This window comes from Pipistrellus hanaki, assembly GCF_964339955.1.
Source record: "Pipistrellus hanaki genome assembly, chromosome: 1".
In the NCBI taxonomy this organism is placed as follows: Eukaryota; Metazoa; Chordata; class Mammalia; order Chiroptera; family Vespertilionidae; genus Pipistrellus; species Pipistrellus hanaki.
In genome coordinates, this window is record NC_140503.1 from 166,328,355 (window position 1) to 166,349,219 (window position 20,865).

Consider the following 20,865-nt stretch of genomic DNA (forward strand, 5'->3'; position numbering starts at 1 on the left):
ACTCATTTATGGAATTTATAATAATAAAAGCACAATATGCTAATTAGATGGAACAGCCGAACGACCTTTCTGATGTCATTCCAGACGTCCTTTTGGACAAAGCCGCCACAGTGAGGCCAAAGTAGAGGTAGTTAGGGGCCATCAGGCAGGCAGGCAAGTGGTTAGGGACAATGAGGCAGACAGGCAGAGTAGTTAGGGGTGATGAGGCAGGAGGTGAGTGGTTATGGACAATAAGGCAGGCAGGCAGAGTGCTTAGGGGCAATCAGGCAGGCAGGCAGGCAGGCAGGCAGGCGAGCAGTTTGGAGCCAGCAGTCCAGGATTGCGAGAAGGTGCAGGCCAGGTTGAGGAACACCCCCCCACCCCCACCCCCCGTGAACAAATTTCGTGCATTGGGCCTCTAGTATACTATAATGAACATCATAAACTGATGAACAGAAATAGATACAGAGATAAACAGTGAACAGACTTTCAAGCTACAGCAGGGGGTGGGGGAGAGGAGGGGGGGGGGAGAGTAAGAGATCAACCAAAGGACTTATATGCATGCATATAAGGAAAACCGGGGGCAGGGGGTGAGGGCATGTGATGGGGAATATGGGAGGCAGGGGGGAGGTCAATGGGGGGAAAATGAGGCATATGTACTACTATGTGTAATACTTTAAATACTAAAAAAAAAAAAATTAAATAAATTGGATGCATTTAAACAGAAAAAAAATGGTTTATCAACTCACAAGTATATAGGCAGACTTATTTAGACATGCAATTATAGTTGGCAAAAATATAAATAAGGTTAAGTAAAAGTCATTTTGTTAAATAAATGATAAGTTTGGACTGAAAAGCAAAAGTAAAATGATAAAAATTGGGTTTTTAAAAATGTTCTTTTGTATAGTTATATGAAGAATGACCGTGAAAAAACTGAAAACAGGAAGATAGCCCTATCCTGTTTGGCTCAGTGGATAAAGTGTCGTCCTTCAGACTGAAGGGTCCCAGGTTCGATTCCGCTCAAGGGCATATACTTTGGTTGTGGGCACATCCCCAATAGGTGGTGTGCAGAAGGCAGCTGATCAATGTTTCTCTCTCACTGATGTTTCTAACTCTCTATTCCTCTCCCTTCCTCTCTGTAAAAAATCAATAAAATATATTAAAAATTTGAAAACAGGAAGACAATCTTCCTGAATAAAAAAAGGAAAATGAATGGCAATCAGAATTCCACTGCCCAGGGATAATCCAATAATTAAGATACATTTATAGGAAATGCCTCCTTAAGAAGGCTGTTTCCTGTCTGGATACACAGATGTTTACTTTTTATAGTATGTTAGTATTACTAACAACTAGGAAAGGAGAGTGATATTTAGAAGAGAACAAAACAGAAACTCTTGGAAGCAAGAAAGAAGCATGACTCAAGGAGGGAAATTCCTGTTGTCATTAAGGATTGCTGGTATATAAAATGCCCTCTATATGCCAACCAATAATTCCCTTCTATGTTCAGCTTTTCTACTCCCTTCAAGAAGAGATAAAATCTGAAGCAGCAGCAACAAACATGAATGTGAAGGGCATGGCTATCGTCTTGGCAGTGATATTATGTGCTACAATTGCTCAAGGTACATGATACTTTTTATTTCTCAGCCTATAAATTTCTTTTCTAATTCTTCTAATGTTTTTTCTTCCACTTTTACCCTAAAATATATACTAAAGTTTATTTAACTCCACACATTAGAATTACTACATCTTTGTCAGAGAATATAAAAAATGTTTGAGATTTTAGAGATGATTATGAAACTAGAGATGACAAACTTCACAAACTATTTGGTTACAAAATCTGACAAGAGCCTTTAGCAATAGTTTTAAATGTCTGTTAAAAAGATTTTTGTGAAATAATGGTACTAGTTTCCTGGAAAAATTTTTGAGAATAAAAGTAAAAGGCAAATAAGCTTGATCTTCAAGACTTGTTTTATGCTTTCATCTATTCTTTAATGATTTGTTACAAATTTAAAGAGAAAATCATTAATATGTTACTTAAGCTCCTTTCCTAGCAACAGCAGTGTCAAGTGCTATTTGACAAATGACCATTTTTACCATTAATGGAAACTTGGCTCACATTCTTCAGAATTATAAGCCATAGTTCTCTGTTGCAATCAGATCCATTAGTAACTGATGCTATGATCTGTTTTAGGTTTCCCAATGTTCAAAAGGGGACGCTGTCTTTGCATAGGCCCTGGAGTACAGGCAGTAAAAGTGGAAGATATTGAGAAAATCTCTGTAATTTACCCAAGTAACAACTGTGACAAAATAGAAGTGATGTAAGTAATGGACTTGCTAAAGATGACAATGATGGAGGCATTTTGGGGGTGTTTTTGGCTTATGCTTTTCCATCCAAAATTTAAAAGTGTTTTGGATATTCCTTTAACAGTATCACCTTGAAAGCACATAAAGGACAAAGATGCCTAAAGCCCATGTCGAAGCAAGCAAACATTATAATCAAGGTAGGTTACCAGATTACTTTCATTTTATAATGTTTTATCCAAGACAGATCTCTTGGGGGGGGGGGGGGAGTAGACAACTTCAGAAAAGATTCTATGATCCTGTATGAAGTGTTTTAATAAGGGATCTTTGGTTATAATTAGTTTTTCTTTTATGCTGTATTTGCTGTATGTTTTTGCATGTCACTCTATCACTGAGAAACAAGAACAGCCCAAGTTTATAACACTCTCATTTTCTTATTACAGAAAGTTGAAAGAATGAATTTTTTAAAACATCAAAGCACCTGAAGTCCTGGAAAAAATGATATGAAAACTCAGAACAAGTTTAACTGTGATGATGAAATGATAAGAATGTCAAAAATTCTGTAATAGGGAAATGACTTTCTGCTGCCTATTGCAATGCGCATTCATGCATTGTAGGATTTGTAAGTTTAGGAACCTTCTAGAAGATTTTATGTTTATAACTATTCTGCTGTGAGGATGAAAACATTTGTATCTAAGTTATCTGCCTATACTTTATCTATATTCCATATTACAATCTGTAGTTATAATGGAGACATTACTATTATTACTGAAGTCAAGATCTTATGAGTCAAAGGCATCCATGCATATCATAAACATCTCCCCAAAATTTTTCATGCAAATCCACATTTCTTTTTCCAAAATTATAGAGCACATATTTACCTAGGGAAAAAAGTTATTGTTTATAAAAAAGCAATAATTCATGAAATGTACTATGAAAAAAATTAAATTGGTAAGAATGTAAATATTTCCTAACTGAATTAGCAGCTCTGGTCTTAATTTGATTTTAGCAACTTTGTTTTTCATTGATATATGTTTTGAAACAATTAGGATATGTGTGTTTAGTATGCATTTTGTTTTATCTATTTTATAAATTATTCAACATTTTGGACACATTTTAAATATAAAATGTTTTTTGTCTACCAAAGAAAATGTTGAAAAGAAATAAATGCGCATATCTGGCAATCACCTTTGCTTTCCGTGATTCTTTTTCTTAGGAAAATACACAATCTTACCTTTGTAAATCATGGTCATACTATACAATTTAGGGATAGCTAAGATAGTTTTACCTTAAAAAGAATCAAAATCACTTTTCTCTAAGAAAGTACCACAACTTCATTTATTTATTTTTTTCCTTTCTTTTTTTAAATATATTTTATTGATTTTGTACAGAGAGGAAGGGAGAGAGACAGAGAGTTAGAAACATCGATGAGAGAGAGTCATCGATCAGCTGCCTCCTGCACACCCCCCACTGGGGATATGCCCGCAACCAAGGCACATGCCCTTGACCGGAATCGAACCCGGGACCCCTCAGTCCCCAAGCCGACGCTCCATCCATTGAGCCAAACCAATCTTGGCACACAACTTCATTTATATTGGTGGGTATAGGATAGTTGACATTTAACATTTACGGCACATACAGATGGTATTTGGACAATAAAATAATGAGTGGTTCATGGTGTGGTGTGCTCTGGTGGGAGATTGTGACCTGAGGGGTCTGAAAAAGAAGATTACTTTGACATTCCAAAGGTATGTTATTATACCAGCAAAAGGACAATAGAGGCTCAATTAAGGTAAAGATTGCCAAGGAAGATTCAGTCCTAAGACATGACTACCTACCATGACACACTTTTAGTTAGGAAGTTTTAATCTCTGACCATTCTATATGGTTTGGTTTAGGTCTCGGAGTTTGTAAGACCCTCTATGCAGCCTCCCCTGAGCTTTTCAGATTTAGTATGTGTCCTCTTTTTTGTCCACACTTTGTAAAAGACACATTCATATATCTTCCAAAAATTTGATATGCCTTTAACAATTTCATCTTGTATTTCAAAAAGCATAATGCTACCTGTCAACACACAGAAATATTTAGAAATATATTTTAATAGATAGTTGTGAAGGAAAAATCATCTCTTTTTTTAAGGAGTCTTCCTAAATCCAAACCCCCTTTTTACTTGGGGGCAAATTCCTTATTATGTGAGTTTTGGTGAGAGACCAAAAAGAAGCCATAGGAAGGAGATCCTTCCCTTCTTGGCAGCCAGAACAAAGTCTCAGCCAAGCCACTCCTTCCCTAGATTTTGAACTCCAACTAACACTCAAATAAAGCACCAGTAAGTAAATTGTTTAAACTGGCAGTAGAAAGAGCATAGGTCCTCAAATGTTTGTGTGGCATGACTAGCTAATATTCCTTGCCACCAAGCAACCTTAGGTTTTTGTCCAAGATTGTTTAGTCTTCCTTTGGATTCTTCAATTAAATTTCTCTTCTGCTGAAGCTAGCCAGTTGACTTCTCTGTCATGTAACCAAAAACCTTAGCTAATACAGCATTCTTTATATAGACACCTATACATTTGAAAAATAAAAATATTTGTTACAGAATTACCAAAAAAAAAAAGGACATTTCTGCTTATCTGAAAAAAGGACAATTTTACAATATGGACCAATCTTGAAAACTTTATACTATGCAAAAAAGGCAATTACAAAAGACATATTTATGATTCCTTTAAACAAACTATCCATAATAGGCAAATCTATAAAGACAGACAGTAGGTTGGTTATTGCCTAGGGATAAGAGATAACAAGAAGTGACTCTTACCCCAGATATGGGGTTTCTTTTGGAAATGATAAAAATGTCCTACCTTTGGCCAGGTGGTTAGAGTGTTATCCTACACACCAAAAGGTTTTCAGTTTAATTCCCAGTCAGGGAACATACTTATGTTGTGGGTTGGGTCCTTGATCAGGGTGCATACAGAAGGCAACCAATCAATGTCTTTTTCTTATATCAACGTTTCTCTCGCACACTCTCTTTCTTCCTCCATCTCTCTCTAAAAATCAATAAAAACAAAGATTAAAGAAAAAAATTTAAAACTGTGGTAAATGCTGTATAACTCTTTCAATCTACTGTACTAAAAACTATTGAATTGTATACCTTACATTGGTGAATTGTACATTAATTATATCTCAATAAAAAATTTAGAAAGAAAAAATAGAACAATTTTACTATATCCTTCCATTGATATCAAAGAGCCAACCATAAAGCAGATCAAAGAACTGACAAAAAAGTAAATAGAAAAGGAGGGTGCCTAGAACCTAATAGGCCTTCTTACTAACTGGCTTTTTGATGGGTTCCTATAGCAATAATGAGAAGCCAAAATGTTATCCAGGGAATTCTATCTAATAAAAGAGTAATATGCAAATTGACTATCACTCCAACACACAAGATGGCTGCCCCATGTGGTCAAAAATGGTTGCACCCATGTGGACACAAGATGGCTGCCACAAGATGGCCAGAGGGGAGGGCAGTTGTGGGCGATCAGGCCTGCAGGGGAGGGTAATTAAGGGTGACAGGGCTGGCAGAGAAGGTCAGTTGGGGGTGACCTGCCCTGTGGGGAAGGGCAGTTGGGCGGAATCGGGCCTGCAGGCGAGAGTAGTTGGGGGGGACTGGGCCTACAATAGGGGTGTCGAACTCAATCAGAGAAGGGGCCAAAATCTAAAATCCAGCCTAAATCGCGGGCGGAATGGTTTACTGAACAGTCATAAACTGACAATGTCATAAACTGACAGCGGAGTGCAGTGATGACAGCGTGGTGCGGGCCACATTGCAAGGCCTGGCGGGCTGGATTTGGCCCGCGGGCCTTGTGTTTGACACATGTGGCCTACAAGGAAGGGCAGTTGGGGGTGACCAGGCCTTCAGGGGAGCAGTTAAGAATTGATCAGGCTGTCAGGGGAGTGGTTAGGGAGTGATCAGGCTAGTAGGCAGAATCGGTTAGGGGCAATCAGGCAGACAGGCAGGTGAGTGGTTGGGAGCCAGCAGTCCTGAATTATGAGAGGGTGATCCTACTGCCTGTTTAGACCTAATCCTGGTAGGGACACACATCTCGTGCACAAATTTCGTGCAACAGGCCTCTAGTTTGTATATAAATCTATTATATATTTATACTGTGATATATAATATAGATATGCAGTATTACATGATGTATAATAGTATAAATTCATAATAAAATGTATAAATACATATTAAATATATAGTATAAACACATATATATCATAAATCTACATAAATTTCTATATAGAAACTAGAGGCCAGGTGCACGAAATCCATGCATGGGTGGGGTCCCTAGGCCTGGTTAGCGATCAGGGTCGACATACGGGGTGACTGGTGAGGTGGTTGGGGACCCCCGCTGGCACCCGTCTTGGCGCTCCTGGCACTGCCTGCTTGCTGGTCCTGACCCACACTGCCACCGCTGGTTGCCTCCCTCTGCAGGGCGACTGGCGTGGCAATAGGGGGACCCTCACTAGCACCCACTTTGACTGGCCTGGATCTGCAGGCTGGGGACAGCTCCTGTGTTCAGCATCTGCCCCTGGTGGTCAGTGTGCATTATAGTGACCAGTTGTTCTGCTGGTCATTCCACCATGCAGTTGATTTGCATATTAGGCTTTTATTATATAGAACTAGAGGCCAGTGTACAAAATTTGTGTATGGGGAGGTGTGTCCCTCAGCCCAACCTGCATCCTCTCCAATATGGAACCGTTCAAGGGATGTCCAGCTGCCCATTTAGGCCAGATCCAGGTAGAATCAAGCCAAAACAGGCAGTTGGACATCCCTCTCACAATCCAGGTCTGCTGGTTCCCAATTGCTCACCTGCCTGCCTTCCTGATTGCCCCTAACCACTTCTGCCTGCCAGCATGATCACCCCCTAACCACTCCCCTGCCAGCCTGATTAATGCCTAACTGCTCCCCTGACAGCCTGTTTGCCCCTAACTGCCCTCAGGGGAGGGGCATGAGTGGGGGGATGAGGGGAAAATGGGGGGATAAGGAAAATAAAAACAAAAAAAAAAGCATAAAAAAAGAGAAACCTTCAAACAGATCGAGTAGTTTTGGATAATACTACTAGAAAAGAAAAGATTTTGCTTAGCATAATGCTCTCCAGGTCCATCCATGCTGCTGCAAATGGTAAAAGTTCCTTCTTTTTTATAGCATATAGTATTCCATTGTGTAGATGTATCACAGTTTTTAACCCACTCATCTGTTGATGGGCACTAAGCTGTTTCCAAATCTTAGCTATTATAAATTGGGCTGCTATGAACAGAGGGAGAAAAATAAGTATCACATGATCTCAGTCATTTGTGGAATATAATTAACATAAACTGATGAACAAAAAGAGAGCCAGAAGGAAAAATATTTTAGAATAGAAGTAATCCTGTTATTTGCAGATTTTTAATATCGCCTACAACTTTTGTGATATTATATTGTTAGTACAGTTTTGATATTATATTTAAAATCTTTTTTCTGAAAATATTAATGTTTATTGCATGTATATGGCTAATTATTTTGTATCTACAATCTGGTAATATATTTATTTTGTATGTTGTAAAAATAAAATTAAGAGAAAAAATTTTAAAAAGAAAGAAAATATTAAAATATTTAATTACTTTTGGCTGGTGAGTATGGTACTTAATATATTTAATATACCCATATAGAATTAATGTACCACTTTAGTATCTGTTTCTTTCTTAACTTTTTAAAAAATTTTCAGTGGCTTCCTGGCACGCTGCTCGCAGGGACCAGACCGGCGCCTGTAGCCCCCCACGCCAGACATGTAGTTCGAGCTGAAACCAGGGCCGTGGCTGAAGCCTGTGGCATCAGAGGAAGAGAATAGTAGCTATTTCTTAAAGATTTCCAGAATCAAAAAATATAAATATTTCTGATGCAGTCAAATCATTCTAGAGATTAGTAATAGTACACTCTCACACACACACTGTTTGGATTATTGGGAGATAGACTGGGGGTGGGGTGCCAAAGCAATGTTAGTAGTTTCTCCTTGCCTTGTTTGCAAACTTTAATAGAGACTGAGATCATTACATACACTGAAACTATAGTTTCACTTAAGTACCACAGAAGGATAACTACACTTCCTGGAAATCCTGGCACTATGAATGCTAATGTAGTTACTTGGTACAGCTCAGTAAACTGGTAGGATATAGGAAATACCCTGAGCTGAGTTACTATAGACTTTACGTAATTTCCTATAAATCTTAATTTAAATTCTTCTTTAAATTGTTCACAAAAAAATTACAAATAACAGCTTGAAGAACACTAAATGATCATCTAAAACACAGAATAACATACACTATTGAACTAGATCGATTCCGATCAAGATCATATACCTTGGTTGTGGGCACATCCCCAGTAAGGGATATGTAGGGGGCAGCTGATCGATGTTTCTCTCTCATTGATGTTTCTAACTCTCTATTCCTCTCTCTTCCTCTCTGTGAAAAATCATTAAAATATATATTTAAAATAAAATAAAATAAAAATAGTTGTTTTTCATACAAATGTTATTTAATATGTAATGAGCTTATCACTAGGTTGCAGTAACATCTTTTCCTTACCTTGCCTGTTTCTAAGAAATCATAATTGCTTCCTACTGGATACCCTCAACATCTCTTGTTGGTTTCTTTAATCTTATCCACACTTCTATAAGTAGAACTGTCATTAAATTCCTTTCAAAATTCCAGCTGAATACACTTTGTTTCCTTCCAAGTCCCTGTCTGATATACACTACTCTTGCACCTGGTGAGGCAGATTCAGCAAGGGTATCTGCTTCTTCCCGAGGAACAACTGACGCTACAAATTTTAGATGACCAGGTGCCTTGATTTGTTGACTGGTGCCACAGATTTTGTCAATTGAGGCTGATGACAAAAACAGCTCAGAGAGGTGTAAGTATAGTAGAATGATTAAGAGGTTCTAAAATTACACTACCTGAATTCAAATTTTGCTTATAGAATCCCATTTTAATTTATTAAGAAATAGGTACACCTTAGAGTAGTTGTAGGATCAAATGTGTGTTTTTAAAAAGCACATCCTAGCACAAAAAAGCATATAGTATTAATTTTAATATAGTATTTTTATTTATTATTATTATTTTTAAATATATTTTATTGATACTTTACAGAGAGGAAGAGAGAGGGATAGAGAATTAGAAACATCGATGAGAGAGAATCATCGATTAGCTGCCTCTTGCACACCCCTTACCGGGGTACATGTCCGCAACCAAGGTACATGCCCTTGACCGGAATCGAACCCGGGACCTTTCAGTCCGCAGGCTGACGCTCTATCCACTGAGCCAAACCGGTTTTGGCCCAATATTTCTTATTAAAATAAAAACTGACTCAGAAAAGTAGAAGCATAATTATACCACATTTCTTTGGCACCTCTCCAAGGAGGAACCGGGAAACTAAAACTTACTATTTCTCTGAAGTGAGGATTTTATGGTAAATTAATTTTTAATGGACTTCAGGTGTAGATTTGAGTTAATCATTATTTTAGTTGGTGATATTATATACACCAGTGTTTCCCAACCTTCTCTCATGATGAGAATCACCTGGTGGAGTTGTTAAAACACAGATTCCTGAATCCCAACTAAGAAGTGCTAAACTAGAATTTTTGGGAACATATAGGTAAAATTGTATATTTAACTAGTGCTCTAACACAGATGTTATATACAGAGCACTAAGTAAGGTATGCAATTTTACCTATATGTTCTCAAAAATTCTAGTTTAGCACTTCTTAGTTGGGATTCAGGAATCTGTGTTTTAACAACTCCACCAGGTGATTCTCATCATGAGAGAAGGTTGGGAAACACTGATATACACTGTCATCTCTGATACATGCATGCATATATTGATATTTATATATTTGTAATATAATGAAGACCATGAACTCACCACCCAAAAAAATCAAGAACTGGAACATTAACAATAATTTAAGATATAGCTGTGTTCCTTCCCTATCCCTTTTTCCTTGCTCTTCCAACCCCAAGATAATTGTTATCCTGAAGTCTGTGTTTATTATTCCCTTGCTTTTGTAAAATACTCATAACCTAACATTTTACTATCTAAAATATTTATTGATTGATTATAGAAAGAGAGAGGAGGGAGGAAGGGAAGCAGAGAGAGAGAAAGAGAGAGACATCAATTTGTTATTCCACTTCTTTGTGAATTCATTGGTTGATATTTGTATGTGTCCTGACTAGGGATCAAACCCGCAACCTTAACATATGAGGACAACGCTCTAACCAACTTAGCTACCCTGCCAGGACCTATCTTAGCCATTTTTAAGTGTACAGTTCAGTGGCATTAAGTGCATTCACAATGTTGTGCAACCATCATTCCCTTGCTTCTTAAAAATAGCTTTATTTACACATACATACCTAAACAAAATACTTACTTTTCTGAGTTTTATCAAAGGGTTATCATTCTGTATTTAATCTGAACATTATTTTACTTGACATTAGTTTAGAAAAATTCATCTACATTTTCTGAAAACAAGCCTTACTTGCCTTTTACTTTTATTCCTAAGTATTTACATTTTTTAATATTTACATTATTATTGCTATTTACATTGTTATTGCTATTGTGAAGATAATTTATATTTGTTACTGATGTAGAAAGTGTAATACATTGACCTTCTATCATCCCACTTTGATAAATTCTGCTACTATTTTTAAAACTTAGTAAATGCTTTTGGGTTTTCGATGCAACCTTTCCTGCAAATTTTTATTTATTCCTTTCCAATTGTTATGGCTTTAATTTCCTCTTTTTGTTTTATTTTTCCTGCTACAACCTACAATACAATGGAAAGAAGTAAAAAAAAAATAAATAAATAAATAAATAAATAAAATAAAATAAAATAAAATAAAATAGGTATCCTCGTCTTGTTTTGTGAATTTACAGTCTGATTCTATTTATTGTAGATTAGAAACCCGGTGCACAAAATTCGTGCATGGAGGTGGTATCCCTCAACCTTGCCTGCACCCTCTCCAATCTGGGACCCCTTGGGGAGTGTCTGACTGCTGGTTTAGGCCCAACCCCACAGTTCGACATCCCTTGCAAAATCCAGGACCACTGGCTCCTAACCACTTGCCTGCCTGCCTGCCTGCCTGATTGCCCCTAACTGCTTCTGCCTGCCAGCCTGATCACCCCCTAACCAATTGCCTGCAAGCTTGATTAATGCCTAACTGCTCCCCTGTCGACCTGATCACCCCTACTGCCCTCCCCTGCCAGCCTGATGGCCCACATCAGTCCTCCCCTGCTGGCCTGATTGCCCAACTGTCCTCCCCTGCCAGCCCAATCATCCCCAAATGTCCTCCCATGCTTGCCCAACTGTCCTCCCCTGCCAGCCTGATCATCCCCAACTGCCCTCCCTGCTGGCCCAATGACCCACAACTGCCCTCCCTTGCCAGCCTGATCGCCCACAACTGAGCCCTCCCCTGCCACAACCCACCTCTTCTGCCAGGACCTGCCTTCTCCACACGAGGTAGCAGAGATACCAAGACTAGCCTCCTCTACACCACACAGAGCCACGGAACCCCCAGACCTCACCATGTGGAGCAGCTGCTGGGCCCCTCTTCCACTGTGTGTGCAACCATCTTGTGGCGGCCATCTTGTGATGGCGTCACACAAGGGTGAGACACCACCTTCGCTTTTATTATATAGGATAAACCAGGTTACTTAAATAAGTCCTTTCCTAAGAGTGAATGCTGTATTCAATATTATTTTGAAAAAAAATCAATAAAATATATTAAATATATATATATTATTTTGTATTAGTTTTAGGTGTACAACATAGCGTTTAGATAATCATACACTTTACAAAGTGGTCCCTCTGATATTTCAAGTAACCACCTGGCACCAAACATAGTAATTACATTATTATTGACTATATTCCCTATGTTGTATTTTACATCCTCACGACTATTTTGTAACTACCAATTTGTGCTTTTTTTAAATCCTCACCTAAGGATATGTCTTTATTTTATTTTATTGATTTTAGAGAGAGAAACGGAGAGAGAAACATCAACGTGAGAAACACAAATCACTTGCCTCCAATATGCTCCCCAACATGGAATCAAATACAAAACTCCTTTGGTGTAAAAGATGATGATCTAACCCAGTGGTCATCAAACCTGGGCTCATGAGCCACATGCGGCTCTTTGGCCTCTTGAGTGTGGCTCTTCCACAAAATACCACAGCCTAGGCAAGTCTATTTAGAAGAAGTGGCATTATAAGAAGTTTAAGTTTAAAAAATTTGGCTCTCAAAAGAAATTTCAATTGTTGTACTGTTGATACTTGGCTCTGTTGACTAATGAGTTTGCCAACCACTGCTCTAAACAAGTAAGCCACTCAGCCAAGGCCCAATTTGTACTTCTTAATCCCATCATCTTTTTCACCCAGATTCCCAACCACCTACCTCTGGAAACCATCAGTCTGTTTTCTGTATCTATGAGTCTATTCTTATTTTGTTTATTTTGTTCTTTATATTCCACTATAAATAAGAAAAATGTTTTAATTTAAAAAATTTTAAGAGTAAATGCTGCAAATTCAACCCACAGTTCTGAGAGTCATGCTGTAGCTAGTGACTGCTATAAAAGATACATCTTACTACATGAATAACTGCATCATCCAGAAAGAAAATATTATTTGTTGCACCTAGAAAATTAGCTGACACTTGATCAGAGAGCTGGCTATATTTGTGAAATGTTAGCTAGTGGAAAATTAATTTAGACTTGTTAAAACACTTTTTTTAAAAATAGTTTTTTATTGATTTCAGAGAGGAAGGGAGAGGGAGGGATAGAAATATCAATGGTGAAAGAAAATCATTGATCAGCTGCCTCCTGCACGCTCCCAATGGGGATTGAGCCTGAAATCGAGGCATATGTCTGACCAGAATTGAACCTGAGACCCTTCAGTCCATAGGCCAACACTTTATCCACTGAGCCAAACCGGCTAGGGCTTAAACATATTATTAATCTCCTGTCATCTTTAGAGCAACCTGGCAGGTGAATGGGTTCAGCTTCATAATGCACATTTGCAAAAAAATAAAATAAAGTATAAACAGGCTGAAGAATTTGTCCTTAACCACAAAGCAATAAGAGACAGATCTATATATATAAAAGCCTAATAAGCAGAGTGTCCCCTAGGGAGTTCGGTCACTTGCTATTACATGCACTGACCACCAAGGGGTGGCACGGAATGAAGGAAGGCCCTGGCTGGCAGCTGGCAGCTGGGGAAGGGTGGCCCCAGCCGGCAGACAGCAGCTGCTAGAGATCCTATCCATGCACGAAGTTTATGCACTGGGCCTCTAGATTCCCAGCCCATTTCATCATCCCATCAAGTGTGAGGAAAACAAAGCATTGCATGATCTAAAATCAGAAGCTATTCTATTCTCAACTCTGCCAAGAATGACAACTGTAAGGATCCATCCCCACTTTGGCCTTTGCTCGGGCTGACTATGAAGGGTTAATTCAAAAATATATAACCAGTATTATAGGCATTGAGCTTAGGGGATCTTGTGGGAGCTCAGTGAAAACTTTGAAAGGGAAAACTTTGCTCTCCTCTCTCATACTTTAATCAGGGGTCCTCAAACTTTTTAAAGTGGGGGCCAGATCACGGTCCCTCAGAGAGCTGGAGGGCCGGACTATATGAACTACTAATTCCTACTGTAACACCTCGGCTGCGCTCACTGCCCAAAAAACCTGGCGGGCCGGATCAGACTCCTCTGCGGGCCGCATGTGGCCCGCGGGCTGTAGTTTGAAGACCCCTGTGCTAGGGCATATGCCCCTCTTTTAAATGTATTTCTTCAAAAAGCATCCTTTGTTTTTGCAATAATCCTCTTATAGCTATGAATCCTTTTCTTACTCCATTCTTCATGTTATGATGTTTTTATTGACTATAATATATAAATTTTTTTTACTAACACACCAGAAATTAATTATCCAAATGAGTATTGTTTTCTGTCAAAATAATTATGTTAGAGGCTATTCATTTATTCTAATGATGTTATGAATTGCCAAAACATTTCTGGAATTCTTTGACACTTGCAAGTTTCATATCTTTAACCTTCTTCAAGAAGACCAAACCTATTACTTTATAGTATTTTATTTCAGAGCAATGCCTGGCTAACTTACTATTTCCAAAAATTAGCCCTAACTGGTTTGGCTCAGTGGATAGACCGTTGGCATGCAGACTCAAGGGTCCCAGGTTCAATTCTGGTCAAGGGCATGTACCTTGGTTGCAGGCACATCCCCAGTAGGAGGTGTGCAGGAGGCAGTTGATTGATATTTCTCTCTCATCAATGTTTCTAACTCTCTCTCTCTCCCTTCCTCTCTGAAAAAAAAGCAATAAAAATATTTTTTAAAATTAGATTTATCTACAAAAGATGAAAAATTGCTATTACTGAGGAATTTTTAAAAGTTGATTAGAGCCATTTTAAAAAATCTCCTAGCCTTTGATAGTAATTACAGAAGTTTAAAATAAATGTTGAGAAAATACATCATAAACTAAATGGATGGCAACCTTTGTATGACTTAATACAATTATCTAACCTCTAACATTATCCTTCCATATATAAAATTAAGATAACTTCTTACAGGGTTATTTTAGGAATAAAATGAGAAAGTAAATGATACCTCTGAAATCCATAAAGTATTGTAAATAAATATGATATTCCTAATCATGCCTTATAACTGCAAAACACAATACCAAACCCTCCTACAAAGGAGTGTCTGTGGCTCCCTGTCTTTGGACAGGGGGAGAATTAGAGGCAAAGAAATGTGAACTTGAAGAAGTCTGGAACCAGCCTACTCCCTACAGGCTCAAGATCAATCATCCCACGTAGAAGAAAAAAAAAAAAAAGGAAATATCAATTATGAGAATCATTGATCGGCTGCCTCCTGCACACCCCACACTGGGGATCAAACCCCCTCCAATCCACGCATATGCTCTGACCAGGAATCAAATGGTGACCTCCTGGTTAATAGGTCAATACAACCACTGAGCCACGCTGGCTGGGCAGGTTGTCATTTTTTAATTTGACAATCTAAGGAAAAAGAGGTCAGTGTCCCTGACTAAATAGTCAGGTGTTGTGTGTTGAGATCACATGGCACACACATAGAAAATCACTGTCACAGAATAAAGACCAAGTTTTTTTCATCTTCACATACCAGGTGTAAAAATGGGACTAGGTCAGAAGATTCCAGGTCTAGTTTTGGCCCTGACACCTGGTAGCAAATTATGTAAATTTAAATTGTCCCATCTTCACTTAATCTGTCTGTTAAAATGGGGTTAATAATGTTGATTGACACTATGCCATAGAAAAAAAGAAAAAGAAAAAAACACCAAAAAATCACAATGTTAAGACATACTCATCTTAAAATTGTATTCAGGCCTTTAACTTGAGGACTAAGTTGACATTTTTATTTTTCAGGAGGTTCAAGATGAAAATTAAAGATCCATTTAAAAATTACTCTACATGCAATGAAGTTCTGTTTTTCAAGAAATAGTTCATGATTTGGAAAGTGAAACTTAACTCACTTTCATAGAAAAGAGGGGATGGAGGGAAATTCCATAACTGAGAAGCCACAATCTTTACAAATAATACTTTCAATTCTTTAACCTGGGACTTCCCCAAGGAACAGAAGGCAGGTTTTGCTGAGTCAACTGTAATGTTATCCAATCAGAGTTAGAGAGGAAAGGTGCCTTTACAAATAAATACTGCATCCTAGCCCCGTGTTTTCTGAGACATTCCTCAACTGCATAGACATTCTGAGCCTACTGCAGAGGAACCTCCAGTCACAGCACCATGAACCAAAGAGCTGTTCTCATTTTCTGCCTCATCCTTCTGACTCTGAATGGAACTAAAGGTAAGGAACACCAAGGGATATTTAAAGTAAGGTCAGAAATAGAACTGGGTGTAAATTCTACAAGTATAGAAATAGTGTATTTGCAGAAGTTTAACAGCTGCCTATGAATGAAGGGTAAAGGAACTAAGATTCTCTCTGGTCACAGAGATAATAATCAGACAATCAAGTGGAATACCGTAAATGAGAGGAGGAGAATGGTGGGAGCAAAAGGGGAAGGGGAAAGGAAAGATAGAAAATGTAAAGGAATGAGGAGAGAGAAGACACAGATATCCCCTTAGTTAGCTTAATTAATCATATGAACTATGCTCAATGATATGATCTTAAAATCAACAAGTTTCAATTACATTCAGATAATTGACTAATTAATCATGCAGAGCTGTTTTATAATGGAATAATCCCTTCTCACATTGACTATGTGATGACAGGAGATTATGGTTTCTGCTAAGCACTTCAGATGCCTAAGATGAAAGCTGTGCTAACCTCCCCTGCTGTATCTGTCTCTTTTTCTGCAGGAATACCTCTCAATAGAACTACACGCTGTAGCTGCATCAAGATTAGTCATCAACCTGTTAATCCAAAGTCCTTAGAAAAAATTGAAGTGATCCCTAAAAGTTCATCTTGCCCAAGTCTTGAAGTCATGTGAGTAGAATATCACCTGATGATAATTTCCCTGGCTGTAATCACATAAAAAAATATTGATCACAAAAGCAGTAAAGGGTTTATGATGATTTTAAGACTTCTGTATAGCAAAGGGGAACATGTAGAGTGAAACTTAAATATTTTAAAACCTGTATATTCCATCTGTTTATTGGCCCAACGTATTTTATATATTTTCACTCCTATTTACTTTCATAGTGCCACAATGAAAAATAATGGGGAGAAAATATGTCTGAATCCAGAGTCTAAGATGGTCCAGAATATACTGAAAGCACTTAACAGGAAAAGGTAGGTTTGCTGTGCTTGAAGCATAATTGTCCTTTAAGAAATATCCAATCTTGAGAAGTTAGAAATATCTGCATTGAGCTTTTCTGTGGGATCCTTGGCTTAAAAGTGTGTTACCAACATGCCCGCTCGTCTACCTCCAGTTATTTATAAACCAAGGTGCCATCTCTGTGATATCAAAAGTTACCTTGACTGTCTAAAAGTGTCAAATCACTTCAACCTTGAGGTAGAGCTATAATTATCCAAGCAAAGTTGCCAAACTTCCCCAGCCTTTCCTGGCCTTAAAAAGGAACACCTATAATCCACAATGATTGTGTAGCAGCAGGAAAGCTCACCACACACTTCACCTGAGAACTTGGGGTTATCTATGAAATCAGTTAAGTTTCAAGAAGAACACAGATTGAAGCCAGTGTTAAGAGTTTCAAACTTTTATACCTTCTTTCTCTTATAGGTCTAAAAAATCTCAAACACCGAGAGAAGCATAATCACTGCACTACTGATAAGGATGGACCATCAGTTCCTTACATTCAGCATATGTCAAGCCCAAATTGTCCCTGGATTGCAGTTCTCCTAAAAGGTGACAAACGAGTCACCAAATTCGGTGCTGTTATTCCTGCAGGGCTGTTCAGTAGTAACTCTGCCCTGGTACTATATTATAAGCTATGCTTAGGTGCCACATTCTTAGTGAATGTGCCAAATCCTAGCCCTGCTTTCTTCACCTTTGATACCTTTTAAATGTTATTAAGGGATCTTTCTGTCTCTGGGCTTACTGAAGTTCTTAGAATCTCAAATAACTAAGAAGAATGCAATTGAAATAATTCAATATGCTTTTTAAAGAAAGGTCTTTACTCCCTGGGCTTCTACTGCCATCCTTCAAAGGGGCTCAGATTCTTCTGGTGGTTGTATGCTCCTATATATATGTGTGTGTGTGTGTGTGTGTGTGTGTGTGTGTGTATACATATGTAATTTAAAATACATAGAAGGTAGAAATGTCTAAAAATGTATGTGGAAACAGTATTATTTAATGAAAAACTATACAAAGTAGAATTCTTAGACATATGTTTCTTACATTGTTTTCAGTGTTTATAACTTGTATAAATTATACGCATGAATGAGCAAAAGAATAAATTTTTAAATCTAAGTATTTTCTTTGTATATCATGTAAGACAAATATGCTGGGGTTTTTTCAAAATAAAAATGATGTGCTTTCTGGAGAAACCAAAAAAATAATAAACTAATTACAACTATGATGAAGTATATGGTGTGTCATTTGACTGGGACGTTTATATTATGAGATGCTTAAGTTGGAGAATCCATAGCCTAGAGAAGTTGGGATGGGTAGAGGACAAATGAGTTAGAAAATTACTGTTTTCCTAAAAGACAGAGAACATAGACAACAGTGTGGTGACTGCTGGAGGGCGGGGTGAAAAAGGCAAACAGGGTATAAATGGTGATGTAAAAAAATAAAATATTAAATTAATTTTTAAAATGAAATTACCATATTCCTAACTGTACCCTTCTGAAAGGCCCATCATAAAAGGTTCCTTCTTAACTGATGTGGCATAACTGACAAGTCCTGAGCTTCAGACCCTTAAAGCCAACTTTCTATGAAACATCTTCACCAGCAGATCCCATTGGAACATCAAATTCCAAAATATATTAAATTCATTCCCTTCTCCCCCAGAGCTATTTCCCCTCCTCTATTATAGTCCCTAGTGTACTAGCACCATCATCCACCCAAAGCAGAGACTCCTTTTCCCCCACGCCCATTCTCCACTTAGTCACTAAGAAGATACTTAAAATTCATTTAGTTGGCAAATTATTAGTATCAAGAATATATTTTAAAAGCCCTATGAATAAAAGAGGAAAAGATAGATGACATTTGAAAAGTGAAAAACAGAAACGAATAGGAGTTTCACAGAGGAAAAGGCACACACCCTTAACTTATGAAAAGATATCCAACCTCATCCTAGCTGGTTTGGCCCAGTGGATAGAGCATCGGCCTGCAGACTGAAGGGTCTGGGCTTCGATTCTGGTCAAGAGCACAGGCCCAGGTTTTGGGCTTGATCCATAGTAGGGAGCATGCAGAAGGCAGCCACTTAATGATTCTTTCTCATCATTGATATTTCTATCTCTCTCTCCTTCTGCCTTCCTCTCTGAGGTCAATAAAAAAATATATTTTTTAAAAACATGTCCAACCTCATTAATTAGGGACATGTCCATTCAAATCATTATGGTTTACCATTTCATATCACCAGCCTGGCTAAGTGTTTTAAGTTGAATAATACCAAGTGTTAGAAAGGACTCAGAGCAATGAGGAATGCCTTCCTACACACACTGTTGGTGAAAAAAGAAAATAGCTATGACAACTTTGCAAAACAGTTTGGTATGACCCTATAAAATTTCATATGTGTGCACTCTATGTCCTAGCAATTCTACTGCTATGTATCTACAGAGATAAATTCTTGCACAGGACTTATATAAGAACATTATAGCAGCACTGTTAATAACAGCAAAACTCTTCACACAAGCCAAATGCCTGTAAGTAGAATGGACAAATAAATTACAGTGTGCTAATTCAATAATAGTAATTCAATGAATATTATACAACAGTGGAAATAAATGAAGTAAAGTTGTACACAACATAGATGAATTTCAAAAATGATCTTGCAATAGCCTACCAGCCTGGCCTGATGGGCCCCCATCGGGGTGGACTGGCCAGACTCCACCCATGCGCAAATTCGTGCACCAGGTCTCTAGTTTCATTATAATGCAGGATAGACATTGTAAGGGAAAGTGTATTCGTCTCTACCACAAGTAGAAAAATTATAAAATGATATTTTTAAAAATTAAAATAAAGCCAGAAAACAAGGTTTATGCAGAAATCTAGCTCAGAAGAAGAAGTCTAGACATATATTTAAAAAGGTTATCTTCTTAGGGAAGTCAGATCAGAGGTGAAGAATTACTCCTTTTCTGGGCATAATGTTTACCATGTTCTATGTAAATAAAATTTGATGCTAACAGTGTTAAATGGAAACATCTACTGTTTTATAGTTTATTATAAATCTCAGGGGAATGTCAAAACCGGTTTGGCTCAGTGGATAGAGCGTCGGCCTGGGAACTGAAAGGTCCCAGGTTCGATTCCGGTCAAGGGCATGTACCTTGGTTGCGGGCACAGCCCCAGTAGGCGGTGTGCAAGAGGCAGCTGATTGATGATTCTCTCTCATTGATGTTTCTAACTCTCTGTCCCTCTCCCTTCCTCTCTGTAAAAAATCAATAAAATATATTTAAATCTCAGGGGAAGAATCTCTTTTCCTGGGGAAATATATGGGTCACAATGATCAAAATGTTGCAACATGACCTAAGAACATTGGCCTACAAAAAATGGAAAGGGGAAAAGGATTGTATTTCTGTCTGTTAATTTTCTTTGTCATGCCATATTTAGTTAATTCACTGTTCTACATCTGGAGCTTGATAATTGGCAATGTTCTCCCTCTCTTTAAAGGCTGGCTGACAACCTCAAGAGAGCAGTAAGAATATGACAATAACTACTCTGGTGATTCTGAACATGTCATTAAACTCCATTTGGGCCTATGTATCCTCATTTATAAAAGAAAAGTAGAAAGAGCAATATTCCAGAAATGTTGCTAAGATAAATAACTGTCGAGTTAATTTTTAAAATATTTCTAATCCACTCATCTGCTGATGGGCATTTAGGCTGTTTCC

General features: G+C 37.9%; 3 protein-coding genes across 3 annotated transcripts in view; 2 read left to right on the forward strand and 1 right to left on the reverse strand.

Annotated features, from left to right (window-relative positions):
* The window catches only part of ART3 (ADP-ribosyltransferase 3 (inactive)), an 88,092-nt gene that overhangs the window by 53,954 nt on the left and 13,273 nt on the right, over positions 1-20,865 (reverse strand). The gene's annotated exons all lie outside the window — the stretch shown is intronic.
* Positions 1,458-3,463, forward strand: CXCL11 (C-X-C motif chemokine ligand 11). Its single transcript, XM_084861631.1, has 4 exons — positions 1,458-1,598; positions 2,171-2,297; positions 2,408-2,480; positions 2,724-3,463. Exons 1-4 carry the CDS (start codon positions 1,538-1,540, stop codon positions 2,763-2,765), a joined length of 303 nt encoding a protein of 100 aa, XP_084717757.1. The 5' UTR covers positions 1,458-1,537; the 3' UTR covers positions 2,766-3,463.
* CXCL10 (C-X-C motif chemokine ligand 10) lies at positions 15,873-18,389 on the forward strand. Its single transcript, XM_084896230.1, has 4 exons — positions 15,873-16,197; positions 16,710-16,836; positions 17,053-17,142; positions 17,591-18,389. The coding sequence occupies exons 1-4, from the start codon at positions 16,137-16,139 to the stop codon at positions 17,622-17,624; spliced, it is 312 nt and encodes a 103-aa protein (XP_084752356.1). The 5' UTR covers positions 15,873-16,136; the 3' UTR covers positions 17,625-18,389.

Bases quoted from the DNA above. Each gene is read 5' to 3' on its own strand.
- CXCL11 (XM_084861631.1), top strand. From the start codon at position 1,538: ATGAATGTGAAGGGCATGGCTATCGTCTTGGCAGTGATATTATGTGCT. The intron at 2,298-2,407 runs GTAAGTAATGGA...TTCCTTTAACAG, and splicing joins TGTGACAAAATAGAAGTGAT to TATCACCTTGAAAGCACATA. The intron at 2,481-2,723 runs GTAGGTTACCAG...TTCTTATTACAG, and splicing joins AAGCAAACATTATAATCAAG to AAAGTTGAAAGAATGAATTT.
- CXCL10 (XM_084896230.1), top strand. From the start codon at position 16,137: ATGAACCAAAGAGCTGTTCTCATTTTCTGCCTCATCCTTCTGACTCTG. The intron at 16,198-16,709 runs GTAAGGAACACC...CTTTTTCTGCAG, and splicing joins GACTCTGAATGGAACTAAAG to GAATACCTCTCAATAGAACT. The intron at 17,143-17,590 runs GTAGGTTTGCTG...TTTCTCTTATAG, and splicing joins AAAGCACTTAACAGGAAAAG to GTCTAAAAAATCTCAAACAC.